The 15,905-nt window shown below is 43.8% G+C and overlaps 1 protein-coding gene across 2 annotated transcripts in view; it reads left to right on the top strand.

Annotated features, from left to right (window-relative positions):
* The window catches only part of FBLN1 (fibulin 1), a 338,157-nt gene that overhangs the window by 57,361 nt on the left and 264,891 nt on the right, over positions 1–15,905 (top strand). For both annotated transcript variants that reach the window (XM_033951176.1, XM_033951177.1), the window contains exon 3: positions 12,445–12,577. In XM_033951176.1, the coding sequence (XP_033807067.1) occupies positions 12,445–12,577 (133 nt within the window). The remainder of the gene's footprint in view (positions 1–12,444; positions 12,578–15,905) is intronic.

Below are 15,905 nucleotides of genomic sequence, written 5' to 3'. Positions count from 1 at the left end.
TATATAGCCCATGCAAGACTATAAGCAATGGTACTGAGAGAAAGAAATGTGCATGAGTCTGAGCAAACCGGAAGGTGGATGCACACATTGGCACCTGTTTTCTTTGCTTAAATATAAGCTTTCCAAGTAAAACACATAAAAAATAAAGGCTTATATTTAAAGGGGCAGAGGAATGATGCCAATATATGCTTCACTTTTGGGTTTTCCTGGTGCAGACACTGCACTTACTGTGAAGCTCTTTGCACATATGCTAAGCATATTCTACTCCCTGCTTTCACTTTTACAGCACATATATTTTGAATACCATTTCCTTTGAGCATTGGTGAGCTAGTTTGCTGTTCCAGTGACTTGGGGTGTGTACTGTTGGCTTTTGCTTGGGAGTTCTAAACATTGGCCTCTCAGTGTGATCCTTGAGACTATGTAAACATTAGTTCCATCAGAGCAAAACATGTTTAAAAATATGAAAAAGTCAACATGACAGCATGCCAAATCATTTGGAAAGCCTTTTTTTTGTAATTTTATTATGAGATTATAAGGATAGAAAGTACGAAAAGATGCTAATAGCCATATACTACTAAATACCAGCTCTAGAGTTCTCCCCAGTTTTTGATTTTTTTTTGCTTTCCTATTGACAGTGTAGTAAATTGCATAATGTTCTAAACTTTTGAAATTGTAGAAGCATTAGATTGATAGCTATGTTTTGGAAAGAATGTGTTGTGCAATCCAGTGCTAATTGTTCCTTGTTTGGATTTATATTGGCTCAAATGCACTATGTTTTACACAAGAATTGACAGTTAGGGCTCAAATCCTAGTTTAGGAAATTATTGAAGAGTCAAAGGAATCGTAGACTAAACAAAGATGGAAAAAACAGGAAACCAGGATTGTTGAAAATTCTGGAAGGCAAATTACAACTAGTTTTGATTTATTGATGATTTAATAAATGAGGGCTTTGATTATAACAAATATTCAATTAATTCATTAAAGATCTGGGCCAGAACTCTAGTTCTTGAGAAAGCTGAGTGTGAAGATGCTGTAGAGGTGGCATTCATAGCCTCTGGTGGGAGGGAAGTTTTACTTATTGTTAAATGGATGTGGTTTATTGCTAGGCCTAAGCTGTGGAATTCTTTACCGCCTTTATTCCATACTAGTCTTTAAGCCCGTTACATTAAAGGGTGCTAGAATAGATGTGTGTGTCTTTCTTTCTTTCTCTCTCTCTCCTTGGCCGCTGTCTGTCTGTCTGTGTATTTTTTAACTTTGTCTATCTCTCCTTGGCCGCTGTCTGTCTGTCTGTGTATTTTTTAACTTTGTCTATCTCTCCTTGGCCGCTGTCTGTCTGTCTGTGTATTTTTTAACTTTGTCTATCTCTCCTTGGCCGCTGTCTGTCTTCCTTTCTGTCTGTCTCTCTGGCCCCCTGTCTGTCATTCTTTCTGTGTCTCTCCCTCACCCCCTGCCTGCCTGTATTTCTTTGTTGTGCCATACCTGCTTGCTCCGTGGCCCCCTTCTGTTCCCCCCCAGAGCAAAGCATGATTGCTGTCTGCCCCGCAGCACACCCCTCCCCCAAAGCAGCCCCTTTCCCTCTCCCCTGGCCCCCTGTCTGCCTGTATTGCTCCCAAACTGCCATTCTTATCCTTCCTCCATCCCAGCTTCCTGGTCTCTTCTGGCCCACCGGCACAAACCGTTGCTGCTCTTTGTTGCATCTGCCCTCCTCTTCAAAGCAGCCTGCTGAGGATCGCCAGCCGGCTGTAGTGTACCTTGCAGGCTGCTCTCTACCTCGGTAGCACATTCCTTCTGACACAATCCTGTACGTCAGAGGAGGTGCGGGATCGCATCAGAGGGAATGTGCTACCGAGGTGGAGAGTGGCCTGTAAGGTTCGCTACAGCCGGCTGGCAATCCTCAGCAGGCTGCTTTGAAGAGGAGGGCAGACGCAACGAAGAGCAGCAGCAGCTTGTTGTCTGGCGGGTGTGAGAGTGGGAGGGGGAGTCGCCGGCATGTTCTCTGCGTCCATGGTCACCGAACTCCGTATGCAGTAGCGTTCTACTGGCATGGAGTTACAGATCACGGATGCAGGGAACGCAAAGTTTGAAGTGCGCATGCGCGCTTAGAGTTTTATTATTAGTGATGGCACAGGATTATATTACAGTTAGGAAGGGTTTGAAATCTTTTCATTTTAGGGAGGTCTTTGATGTGTTGGTGGTTTTATGCTGGTACTGCTGGCGTTGTACAAGAGATGATCAGCAAAGATGATCACATATTACTGTCAATATAAATCTCACCCTGAAGGTTTCACGCCAGAGAGAGAAAACACAAATGTTCTTTGGAATGTCAATGTTCATTGCTTGCGGAAATCTTGTAACAACCATAACAATATTATTCTAAAAAGATAGTTCCTGTCCTAGTCAGAGTTTGTTTTATAAACCTCAGTTAGGCAATGCAGGCCTTATACATACAAACAGGTATGGGCAGTATATTCAACTACAGGATGTTTTGGGAAGGTCGGTTTGGATGGATTCTTTTTTTTGTTGTTGTTTATTGGCTGATTTTATGCCTACATATGTATTGGGTGTGTTTGATTTTATTTTGTGTGTTTCTTTGTACTTTACCGTGGTCATGATTTTTGTTAGATAAGTTATAAATGTTATAAATAAATAACTTAGCAATCAGATTTAGGGACTATGATTACATGCAATGAAGGGCATGTGGTTGCATGACCCTGGCAGAGATGGCAAGGGGGAGCAATTTTTGAGAAGGAGATTAAACATACATTCTGCCCCACCCTACTCTGCCTCTTAGAGCCACCCCCTGTCCTGTCTCTGCCCCACGGTCATTCCAGGAAACATTTTATTTAACATAAGAATAGCCTTACTGGAAGAGACCAATGGTCCATCTAGCCCAGTATCCTATGAGTGGGTGCTGAAAAGTTCTCAGCCCAACCAAGAAGAGAATGGCATGGAGCCATGAAACTTACAAGTTATTCCACATATTCACCCCTAAGTTCATCATATTTGGCAAATCATGTCTGAAGTTTCTGTAACCCTTCCAAAACATACTCTGATGCCTGGTCACTGAAATACTGCTCCGCTACTGCAATCACTTCCAAATCATTCAAAAATTGTCACCTTTTCAAACTCTTTTTGAGGTTTGGAAACAGAAAATAGTCAGAGCAAGATCTGTTGAGTAGGGTGAATGCTCTATTCCACAGGTGTCAAACTGAAGGCCTGCGGGCCGAATTCGGCCCGCCTGGCCATTTTATGCAGCCCACAGAACGATACAGCGTTCTCATTTCCGCCCCCGGTGTTATCTTATGGCCTGCTCCCTCCTCACTTCTGAAGTGCACAAAGCCGCGTATGGCATCTCCTACGCACGTCCTGTGCCTGAACTGGAAGCCTTATGGATGAGGCTAGGGATGCGCGAGGAGCTGCCGCCCGTGGCTTTGTGCACACTGCGCAGTGAGGAAGAGGGAGCCATCCAGAAGATTACACTGGGAGCGGCAATGAAATCGCTGCATTGCACTGCGGTCCGCATAAAACGGTCAGGCGGGAGCCAGCCAGAAGGTAAGACACCCGCCGAAGGGAGGCACCTAGTTGAGGCAAAGCATGGAGGGAGGGAGATAACAAAGGTAGGGAGAATGATTTTATTTTAAATTTAGTGATTGAATTGTGTCAATTTTGAGAATTTTCATCTGCTGTCTATATTTTGCACTATTCAGGAAGAAATGCATTTGTTCCTTTTTCTCTGGGTGTTGTACTGCTTGCAGTCTTGAATATTAGAGTTTCGTTTGTATATATTAGTACTTTTAGTTTTTGGTCCCATATTTGCATAGGGATTATCTATGTTCTGGTAGGAATGAATGTTGAGAATCATACAGTGTGCTTTGTGTAATTTAATTTTGTAGTTAACCTTGTTAATAAGATTATTGTCAAATATATTTTATTGAGCTCAACAAGAACAATGAACAAAAAGCACATCAGAACAGGTAGTACAAGCTCATTGTAGCAACAAATACCAGGCAATCCCCACCCACCCCCAGTCCTCCTTCAAGCCACCATCCAGGGAATGTATCAGAAAATAAAAATATGCAGACACCCGGACAGGGTCAATGAACTCACCAAGAAGCAAAGAACAACAGGTCAACAGTTTAACAAGCGACTACGAACCGCTGGGGTCATTGTGTTCCAAAAAAGCTCCTAAGTGCACTGGAAAGTATGCCCAAGCAAGGAGGAAAAATCCTGCACATCTCTGCATTCCCACATCAGGGACAACGCCAGAAAAAATAATCAGGAACATCCACCTCCAACCATTTGAGCAAAATGCATTTCAGAGCTATCAATATAGTCCACCAGAGAAAAGCTGCAGTCCCTCGTCGTCTAGGATAAAAATGAGAGGGGCACCAAATAAGAGCAAGGGGGAACATTGTAACATTCCAAATACGTTCCACGAAAAGAAAAATGGCATCCCAAAAGGACTGAATGTTAGGACAAGTCCAAAACATATGTCCAAAACCAGCTTCAGGGGCGGCACAGCGAAGACAAGCAGCAGAGGCTCAGAACCCAGAAAGGTGAGCCCTCTTAGGGGAGATGTACAATCGTAGGACCAATTTATAATGTTCCCAAAATGTAGTATATTTACGTAAAGCGGGTAATTTTCTTACACATGTAAAATCACATCATCAGGCAATGCTGTATTGAGATCACGAGCCCAGGAGTCTCGCAATCAGACATGGCCAAGCAGTGGGGACTCATCCTTCAAATGTCTGTGATGAAATTTAAGAGGAACAGGGAGCTGAGATCCAATGGTAAATGCTGTAGACAACTCCTGACAAGTGGGGTTTTCAGTGCTTCTGCATGTTCCCCTTTGTTCCACCACCTGAAAAATCCTAAAATTGCCATTTTTTTGTTGGGAAATGTAAAAAATGCTGTGATTTTGGCATGAATTTCTTGATGGTGGTCATTGTCAGGTTTGTTAGTGGTGGGGTCACTTGAGAGGCGCCCTGACAAATGCCCGGTCCCAGGTTCAGTTCCCTCACTGAAGATTCACCAGGAAGTAGAATCAAAGAGGCACAGCCAGAGGTGATTGCATAAAGAATATATTATAGAAATAGTCTTACAGAAAAGCAATATTCTAAAGCATTACAATAATTAAGTATCACAATTAAGCAGAGAGCAAAGCAGTTTCCCTGCCTTACAGAGTCCAGAAGGAAGTTTGTAGTTTCAGGGAAAGGCAGAGAGAGAGAAAAGGGGGATGGGGTGATGCTTCGTGTTCCATAGATAAAGAAAAAGATAGACAGAGAAAGAGAGAGCTCAAGAGATAGAAGAGAGGACCAGAGTGCCAAGAGCCAAGAGATAGATAGATTGATAGCCTTTTGTGTGTTGTAGAGAGGAGGATTTTATAGCTTGGAATCTTATTCTGTGTATAGAAACTATTGTATGTCCCAGTATCTTTCTGTTTAGAATTTGTAAACTGTTTGAAACAATGGTTAATTTAATTGCTAAGGAGGGTGTGATACTTGCAGGCATGGTGGATGGGATTAGTTTCTGGCTTCTTTGTCCCATTCAAGCAGCCTATCTTCTTGATGTGCACCTGGACCCATTGTCCTAAGCACCCTCTTAATCAGACATTAACACCTTTTAGCTAATCATGATTCAATCAGGGCTACTTGAAACATATCAGGGATATTTAAAACAGTCTCCCTGCCCTCAGGGTCTATCTGCATTCCCATGCCAGAGTCAGATTGATATAATTTCCCATAGGCCTTCGCTGACATAAGTAATGCCAACTGAAAATGCTGAATGGTAGCGATAGCTATGCTGACAGTCATCCTTGATTTTTAGCGATCTTTTCTTCTAATTCTCCCTGCTTCTCCAAAACTGCAAATTTTGTCTAGAAACTTGTTGGGATGGAGTCCTTGGACTCTCATGTGGATTCTTGCCAAGATTGTGTAAAATTAGTGATTTCAGAGCATCTTTGTGCCATTGCCACATGGCACATCTGGGAGAGGTGGTAGCGTTAGACTTAGCCTCTCCCATGCTGAAGCAGGTGACTAAATACTCAGCTGGCCTGGTAGGGTGGCCTTCTTTACTTTCGGAACTTGGCACGGCTATTAGTTCCATATGCCTGGCTGCAGACCCTCCACAGGGTAAGAAACAAAGTTAAGTCATCTGAAGGGGATAACAGGTACGAGGGGGCATTCGGAGAAACTGAAGGGAGATAGGTTCAAAACAAATGCAAGGAAGTCTTTCTTCACCCAAAGGGTCGTGGACACTTGGAATGCGCTACCGGAGGAAGTGATCGGGCAGAGTACGGTACAGGGATTCAAACAGAGACTGGACAGATTCCTGGGGGATAAAGGGATCGTGGGATACTGAGAAAGTAAAGTGGGATACTGGGATACTGAGAAAGTATAGAAACCCAACCAGGTCGAGCATGTGCAAGACCGGAGGGCTAGGACTTCGATGGGAAGATAGGACTCATCAGGAAACCAGGATGGCATGGGGGCCCCTTCTGGTGATTTAGACAGGTCAGGACCTGTTTGGGCCGCCGCAGGAGCGGACTGCTGGGCGTGATGGACCTATGGTCTGACCCGGCGGAGGCACTGCTTATATTCTTATGTTCTTATCTAAGGGTGACTCTATGCTCCAGGAGCCGGACACTTTCTCAGACTTTATGAAAATTTTGTGGAATGAGTTTCAGAACAGGCGTTCTCCCCCTGCACAATCCCAATCCACCTCCAAGGCATCTCTCAGTAACGTTGCTCCTTTGGACATATCCTCAACTCATCCTGCCGCTGTTCTTGCGTTGCCTGATCCCGATGCAGATGACTTGTTTGCTGACCCCTAATTTGCAGGTGCAGCACTTCCCAAGATGGGAGATCATGGAGTGTGTGCTGGATCTGTGGATCCCTCTGGTGTTTTGGAACCTGGGGATGATCCATGGTCTGCTTATTTAAGTCTGCAGCTTTGCCAGACCTTATTTCTGAATCTTTGCAGGAGTTGAATTTGGTCACTCAGCCAGCTCTGTCCGCTTCTTCCTCTTGGCTTTGTGGTGTGCACTCGCAGTCTTGCACCCTGATATGAGCGTTCTGGTCTCAGAGAATGTATGACTCTCTGGAAGGTGCTCTTAAGATTGCCAGAGCCATGTCACGCTTGTAACCTCTGGCATACGAGTATCAGCAACTTTTGGGTTAGCCCAGGGTGGATTCTTTGGTTGCGCAGGTGACTAAATGCACATCTCTCCCCAGTGAAGGTGTAGTGCTAAAGGATATGAAGGACCACCATGTGGATGTAGTCCTCCGAAGATTCTTTGACACAGCTGCTTTAGGCATCAAAGCTGCTTGGGTGACGTCCTTTTGTCACTTTTGCCTGTCTCTCTTGACTGTGCTCACTGGAGAGAGAGGTTGTGGATCCTCCGCCTCCTCAACTTCTTATGGCTGGGATAGATTATATTGCTGATGATTTGTATGACCTTTATGCAAATTTTGGCAAAGGTGTCAGCATACTCCATCTCTGCTCGCAGGAAGCTCTGGATTAGACAGTGGGCTGGTGATTCCACTCCAAGGCTACTTTGGCTAGACTGCTCTTTAAGGGGTAGTTATTGTTTGGCAAGGACCTGGGCTGGATTATGAACTAGAGAGCTGCATGGGAATGGGGACGACCGGAGGAGCCCGAGGCACCTGAGCCAATCAGAACCTTAGGCCCCTCCCCGTGCATCACATGATGCACCGGGGCAGGGCCTAAGACTGGCATTGTGGCAGAGGAGGCACAGGAGGACTTTGCAGTTCCACCTGCTCCTGAAGACTGCCACGGCACTTGAAGCCTAAGGGAGCAGGAGGGACTGAGCACCCATCATGCTCCCAACTTTAGAGGTATGGGGACGGGGAGTGGGGGTTCGTGTTTTTCAGGTGTGTGGAAGTGCCGATGGCAGGAAGGAGTCGGCATCCCTGCTGCCATTCTATTTGAAGTAGCAACGGTGACAGCGGGCATTTTGGTTCGGGGAGGGAGGGAGAGGGGAGATGGAGCTTTTTTTCCTTTTTTTTTTTAAACCGAGCAGTTATTTTGCATGTGTAATATATGCAAAATATCTGCCCGATTAAAAAACAAACAAACAAAAAAACAACCTGCAGAAGCCCCGACAGCAGTGACAGGAGGCTGCTTCTCCTGTTTCTACTGTCAGAGCTCTGCCCCGACTCAATTGCTCACTGAGCGATTGAGTCTGGAGTTTTCATGCAAATGATTTTCATGCAAAAAAAAAATAAAAAGTGAATCAATCGCTGTTTTAAAATCGGCCAACAGCGATTGAATCACTATCTTTAGTGAATCTAGACCTTTGTTTCTAAGCCTGTTGCTACAGGTGCTTCTACTTCACTTTTATTGGATGGCTGTCAGTGCTTGGGCACTAACTGCAGGTGGAGCTAAAGAGCCCAGTGAAATACAGCAGAGGCAAAAAGAAAAATCGCTGTCTGGCGGGCCCAGAACCATCTCTCTGAAATCAGAATTGACGTCGGGGGTGGGGGAGGGTAAAGCTTGTGGGCCGGCTGCATGCAGTCATTTCAAGCACCTGGCTAGTCGTGTCCCTGCCCATAGTTGCTGCGGTGGCAGCTTCAGAGTGTGTGCAGTGGGCGGGGAGGAATCAGCAGTGGGGGGCTGTGGGATGGAGCGTGTCAGGTGGCAGGGTCGTCTTTGTGGGTGCAGCGGGCGGGGAGGCAGGGAGGAATCGGCGGCAGCTTCAGCGGGGGGCAGGCAGGCTTTGGCTTGGGTCGACTAACTTATATTCAATTTTTCAACATTCATCCAAAATTGTGTTGACAGTACCATGCTTCCAAAGATTTCCACCGCTTCTGAAAACCAATCAATTGATTTCTATGAAGAACTGTCAGTTGACTAAGATAATAAGCCTGCCATATACCCTGAATAACCTGAGGCATAGACGGAATACCATACTCTTGCTATCTCTCGTTTTATGACCCCTATACACACACATACTACCTTAAAAGAATTTGTATCCATTTCTGGGGGTTTACATTGCAGCAAAAATAATTCTAACATCACATGGTACTACAATCTTTAACATATCAGAAAGTAATTGAACACACTTATTCCAAAATACTTGTATTAATGGACAGTACCATCACATATGAATATAAGTAACCTGAGAACCACATCCTCTCCAACAAGCTTCAGTTCTTGTAGAATGGAAACTAAAATTTAGTGCAAAGAAGTGCAGAGTAATGCATTTGGGGATTAGAAATCAGAAGAAATAGAAATATTATGCATCAGAGTATGTATTGGATCCTCCCAGAGCCTATTGATAATATACCGGATTGGTTATGGTTGGAATGGCGCCTCATGTTTCCTCTGCGATTATGCCATGTACTTAGTATCAAAATGCCTAGATTATATAAAGAAAATAGATTATTTGTGGACACATGGAAAACAATAAGATATGTGAGTAATTTATCACCTATTCCAATTCACAAATCAACAAATCAAACTATATGGCTGAACTCCAAGATTCAAATTTTCGGATTTAAGGTCATCTGGAAGCATTGGATGATTGCTGGAATACGTGTATTAGAAGACGTTATTGCTAATGGTAAACTGCTTGAGTTTTCACAGTTGCAACATAAATATGGCCTTAATAAATCACAAAGTTTTAGATGGATGCAACTGAAGCAGGCCATTCAGGTGGGGTTCCCTGAGTGGAAAAATTGTAATAATCAATATAGTTTGGAGTTATTATGCTTTCAGGTGGACTTCCTGGGACACCAGGCCGCTCAGTGGTACAAATTAATATCTGGATATATGAATTAAAAAATCAAAGAATGGTCTTATAGACATTTGGAGCATTGAGATTAAGCATCAAATTACTGCGTCTCAATGGCCACAAATTTGGTCTTGGAGGATGAGATGTACAATGTCTGCATCTATGAGACAAACATGGTTTTTCTTGTTGCATAGAGCATTCTGGACCCCTGTTCATTTACAAAAATTAGATTGCTCTAAGTCTGATAGATGTTGGCATTGTCATCTTGAAGCAGGGACTTTAGATCATTTATTGTTCTATTGTCCATTTATTATGGCTTTCTGGAAATCAATTTGGGGCCAAATTAATAGTTTGTTAGAAAATCATGTGGCATTATCACATAATACAGTATTATTTGGCATGTCTAAGAGGGCTAAGAGCCAAATATCTTCCAAAAATACTAATTTTAACAGGGGTCGCCATACAACAAATAACATGTAATTGGAAAAATTGGAAAAGATTAAACTACAGTTTTTGGTGGAATTCAGTATGCCATATTTATAAAATGGAAAGAACATTAGCTATTCAAAAAGGGAACTTAAATAAATTTAAAGATGTGTGGGGGCCATTAACAAATTATTGCAATGAATAAGTATCATTTCCCTGATTAGTACCAATGAAATAATGGGTAGGGGGGGTAATTTTTTGAACTTTCATTATTTGTTTAATGAAAGGAAGTCTTTATTATATGGTATATGTGTTATGAGATATTGAAGAGTTGGGGGAAAGGGATAAATTATATTTAATATGAAGAATTATAGAATTTCAAGTGATGTATTTAAGTGAAAATGATGTTACTTTTTGATGCACTTATTGTAAGTTATAAAAATGAATAAAGAATTAAAAAAAAAATCAGAAGGAACCATATGTGCTGGGAGATGAGAGGCTGATATGCATGGATGGGGAGAGGGACCTTGGGGTGATAGTGTCTGAAGATCTAAAGCAAAGAAACAGTGTGACAAGGCAGTGGCTGTTTCCAGAAAGATGCTAGACTTTTATGGAGAGAGGCATGACCAGTAGAAGAAAGAAGGTATTAATGCCCCTGTACAGGTCGATGGTGAGGCCCCACTTGGAGTATTGTGTTCAGTTTTGAAGACCATATCTGGCAAAGGATATAAGAAGACTCGAAGTGGTCCAGAGAAAAACAACGAAAATGGTAGGAGGCTTGCGCCAAAAAAAAGACATATGAGGAAAGACTGGAAGCCTTGAATATGTATATCCTAGAGAAAAGGAGGGACAGGGGAGATATGATTCAGACATTGAAATACTTGAAAGGTGTTAACATAGAACAAAATCTTATCCAGAGAATGGAAAATGGTAAAACCAGAGGGTATAATTTGAGGTTGAGGTGTGGTAGACTCAAGAGTAATGTTAGGAAATTCTTCTTTATGGAGAGGGTGGTTGATGCCTGGAATGCGCTCCCGAGGGAGGTGGTGGAGAGGAAAACAGTGACAGAGTTCAAGCAAGAGCAAGATGAACACAGGATGTCACCTTGAGCCTCTATAGTATATTGCGACTCATAAATGGAAGATTAGATTAGATCTCTAAAAACAAAATAATGAGTATATATTGAAGGAACTTAAGCCAGTACTGGACAGACTTGCACAGTCTTGTGTCCTGTATATGGACATTTGGTTGAGGACGGGGTGTGAAGGGCTTCAATGGCTAGGATGGTTTAGATGGGCTGGAGCGAGCTTTGACGGAGACTCCAGTAGATAGAACCTAAGCACACTACCAGGCAGAGTTCTATGTTTCTGGCCCAGAAATACCTAAGAAAAAGGACCATTTAAATAAAATGATTAATTTATAGAGCTTGTATGATTGGGCAGATAGAAAGGACCATTCAGGTCTTTATCTGATGACATTTACTATGTTACTATGACAGGAAGTTGCTAGACCATAAGGGGGAAAGGGGGAGAGACGGGACAGGGAAGTGCTGGACTATAGGAATGGAGAGAAAGGGAGAGGGGACAGGGAAATGCTGGGCCATTGGCGTAGAGGAGAGATGGGGTGGGAGTGAAGGAACGTGATGATGCTGGGCTGCAAGGGTGTAAGAAAGGAGAAGGAGAGGGAGGGGATATACTTGACTTGTGGGAGAAGCCATGGGGGTTCTCAAGAAAATCAGTAAGAAGAGAATGGTAAGTACAGAGGGTAAAAGTGTAGTAATGGGGAGTGGGTAAAAGAGGTGTTCAATCCCTTCCCGCAATCTGGGAGTTTTAGAAATCCAAACACTTTTCTGAGCATGTGCTCCTTCTATCTTAGAGAGAGAGAGAGTTAGAGCCCCCTACAGTTCAGTCCCAAAGCCAAGCAACAGATTGGAACAAATCCATGACAAAATAAGGGGGCACAGGGGAACCTCCCCGGTAACAAACAATTTCTGTTCTGGGCTGATCTGCAAAACATGAAAACCTTTCAGTGCTATAGAAATTATAAATAGTAGTAGTAGCGTCAATCAAAAGATCATGGCGTTTATTACCAAGAAGAATCGGGGGTGAATGAACAGCTCACTTTATGTAAATATTTCATTTGAAATTTAGTGAAACAAGTGTGTGTGTGTGATATGTCCGAGTGTGTATGAATGCCAACAGCTTTTATATTTCCATATATATACCTAAAGAAGCTTGTTTGTATTTCTTTTCCATTGACAGAATTGCTCAAGAACAATGCTGCATTAATCAGCTAGAGGAACTCCACTGCTCAACTGGAATTAATATTGCTACTGAGAATGAAGAATGTGATTCACATGATGATACTTCTGTTTGTGAAGCTAGATTTATAAAGGTGAGATTTAAGATATATGTGGCAATGGAACTAATTTGCTTCAGAAGTTAAGGATTTTCATGAAGATTAATATCATTTGAGCACGTGGTTGGTAATTTTATAATGGATCACATAGGCCACCAAATTGTGCTAAGAAAATTAGTGCACGGACGTGCGTAGCTGGGAATGGCCATGCGCTAATTGGCAATACATGGCCAAATAGCGCATGATGGGGTGTGTCCATGATAGCACTGTGCTGTTGGTGACGCACTAATCAGGGTGTTAATAAACACTGCGATCCGGATTTTACTTCTACTGAAAGCAAAGGAAATAAGGAGGACAGATAGACATCTGGGCTTTATTTCTATTGAAAGTAATGAAAGTAAAACCTGGATATCTCAATCTGTCCTCCTTTTTCTGAAGCCATATGGTAACCCTATGTGAGAGACATTGGGGGAGGTTGGAAAAGTGGAGTTTTCAGTGTTTCTGAATGCTACCCTGTGTTTCCCCTCCTGAAAAATCCTAAAATTGCCATTTTTAGAGTTTGGGAAGTGTGAAAAATAATGTGATTTTGGCACCAATTTCTTGATGGTGGCCATTTTGAATTTTTAGTGATCTTTTTTTCTAAAGTTCCCTGCTTCTTCAAAACTGCAAATTTTGCCTGGAAACTTGCTGACATGGAACCTGGAAACTTGCTGGGATGGAGTCCTTAGGCTCTCCTCATGTGGATTCTTGCCAGGATTGCGCAAATTTAGTGCTTTTGGAGCATTCTTGTGCCACATGCTATGTGGCGCAGCGGGAAGGGGTGGCAGCATCCAGCTTAGCTTCTCCCCTGCTGAAGAGGTGACCAAATACTCAGCTAGCCCGGCAGGGCAGCCTTTGGTGATTTGGGACTCAACACGGTTGGTTCACCAGGCTTTGGACCCTCCACAGCCTAAGATCTTCAATTTTTAGTCACCTAAGGGACACTTTTTCTCCGTTTATGAAATTTAGGGAGTCTTAAAATTTAGAATGTGTGTTTTCCCCCTACGCAGTCCCACACCGCCAAAGAGGTGTCTCTGAGTGACGTTGCGCCTTAGGGCACAGGCTCGCCTCAGCCTGCTGCTGTTTTTGTGCTGCCTGACCTTCATTTGGGGGACCCTGATGTAGATATTTTGATCACTGCTTCTTGTTTGTAGGTTCAGCACTTCTCGGAGCAGGAAAATCAGAGACTGTATGCTGGATCTGCAGATTCCTCTGGGAGTTTGATGCCTGGGGATGATTCTTCTGTCCTGCGTCTATTTCAGTTTGTGGCTCTGCCTGACCTTATTTTTGAGTCTTTACAGGAATTGCACTTAGTCACTCAGTGCTGTCCACTTCTTCCTCCTGGCTTTGTGGTGTGCGTTCGCAGTCTGCTTACCTTTCTTTGGCACCCTGTTGTAAGCATTCTGGTCTCGGAGCAGTTTGACTCTCTGGAAGGTGCTCTGAGATTCCCTAGAGCTATGTCACACTTGTCCCCTCTGGCTCAGGATTGTCAGCAGCTTTTGGGTCAGCCCAGGTTGTATGAAGGACCGCCGTGTGGATGTTGTCCTCGGGACACTTTTTTGGAATCAGCTGCTTTAGGCATCAAAGCTGTTTCGGTGGCATTTTTTGTTGCACACACCCATCTCACTCGACTATGCACACTGGAGAGTGAGGCTGTGGATCCCCTTCCTCAATTTTGTTTGGCTGGGACAATAATATAGCTGCTGCATTGGATGACCTTATGCAAGTTTGGCAAAGGTGTCAGTGTATTCCATCTCTGCCTGCTGACTGCTCTCGGTTCAACAGTGAGCAGATGATTCCACTTACAAGGCTACATTGGCTAGGCTACCTTTTAAGGGGCATTTATTGTTTGGCAAAGGTCTAGACAACCTCATGGATTTTGTGATGGAAAACTCTGCCTGATCATAGATCCACACCCTCCAGGGGTTCTGGTCGCTCTAATTTTCATGGCTTATGTCGTTCCAGATCATTTGCAAGTGCCACATCACAGAGATTTTCACAGGGCTCCCGATGACGATATACTGGCTACAGGCATTCCTAGCTTTCCACCTCCTGTTTGGAGCCCTCTGCCAGAAAGGCTTAATGACGCCAGGCTGAGGGATGCCCCTCTGCAGATAGGGGGCTGGCTCTGAGCATTTCTTCCTGCCTGGATGCACATTATGTCCGACCAGTGAGTCTTGGATATTATTCGATCGAATTACAAGCTGGAATTTATTTGACCTCCGACAGATTGGTTTGTGGATTCTCCTTCAGGTCACCTGGACAAAGCGATCAGGGTTCAAGCCACCGTTCAGTGTTTACTGGATATTCAGGCTATAAAGCCAGTACCGCCTGACCTCTCGGGCTCAGGCATACACTTCATAAACTTTATCGTTCCAAAGAAAGGCTCAGAAGATTGAAGGCCTATTTTGGATCTTCAGCACGTGACAGCGGCTCTCAAGATTTCCTGATTCCGAGTGGAGATTATGCATTCGGTCATTGCAGCAGTGGCCTCAGGGGCATACCACTACACATTGCCTCCTGGATCGTGGTGATGACAGATGCCAGCCTTCAGGGCTGGGGAGCCCACTGCAATCATTTCCTGTGCAGGGGTGTTGAACGCCCTCTTCTTTGTGCTTATAAAAAAAGAAGGCTCCAATGCTTGAGGGCCTGTCCTGGATCTCCAGCAGCTCTCATGGTTCCATGCTTTCACTTGGAAACAGTGTGATCTATCATTGCAGCGGTGGCCCTGGGAGAGTTCCTCACCTCTCTGGATTTTACAACCAGGATGTCACCGCTGTTGAATAACACTTTGGAAAAACTGACCACTGCACCAATGATTTTATGGTGAGACTACTAAAATGGAACTTTAAAACAATCAAAAAATGTAAAACCTTTGAGATCAAAATGATAAGGTATTTTGACACCTACCAGACAGGACTTAACAGAGATCTAGGCTTTTTATACCACTACAAAGACATTTAAAACTGCTCTGCCACCTTTTTGGCTCTTCAGGGACGTATCGCTGTGGATTGACTCCTGGGTTGTTGTGATGACAGATGCCAGCTTTTGGGGCTAGGGAGCCCACTGTACTTGTCCCATTCTAAGGGGTTGGAATAACTTCCACTGAACATTGACAGGCTAGAGCTGGAAACCATGTGGTTGGTGCTGGATGCATGCCTCTCTGTGGCATCCCTTCATGTCCAAGTGGCTGGGCTCTCTTGTTTCAGAGCCCGGGACAATCCCTAGTCTTGGGCTTCTCACCCTGCCATTGCCAGATTTCTGCAAGGGGCTCTTTGCACCACCGATTAAACCACTGTTCCCTTTGTGGGACTTTAACCGGTTA

This window comes from Geotrypetes seraphini, chromosome 7 (genome assembly GCF_902459505.1).
Source record: "Geotrypetes seraphini chromosome 7, aGeoSer1.1, whole genome shotgun sequence".
Classification (NCBI taxonomy): Eukaryota; Metazoa; Chordata; class Amphibia; order Gymnophiona; family Dermophiidae; genus Geotrypetes; species Geotrypetes seraphini.
The sequence above is the reverse complement of the archived record's forward strand: the minus strand, read 5'-3'. Positions and strand labels throughout refer to the sequence as shown.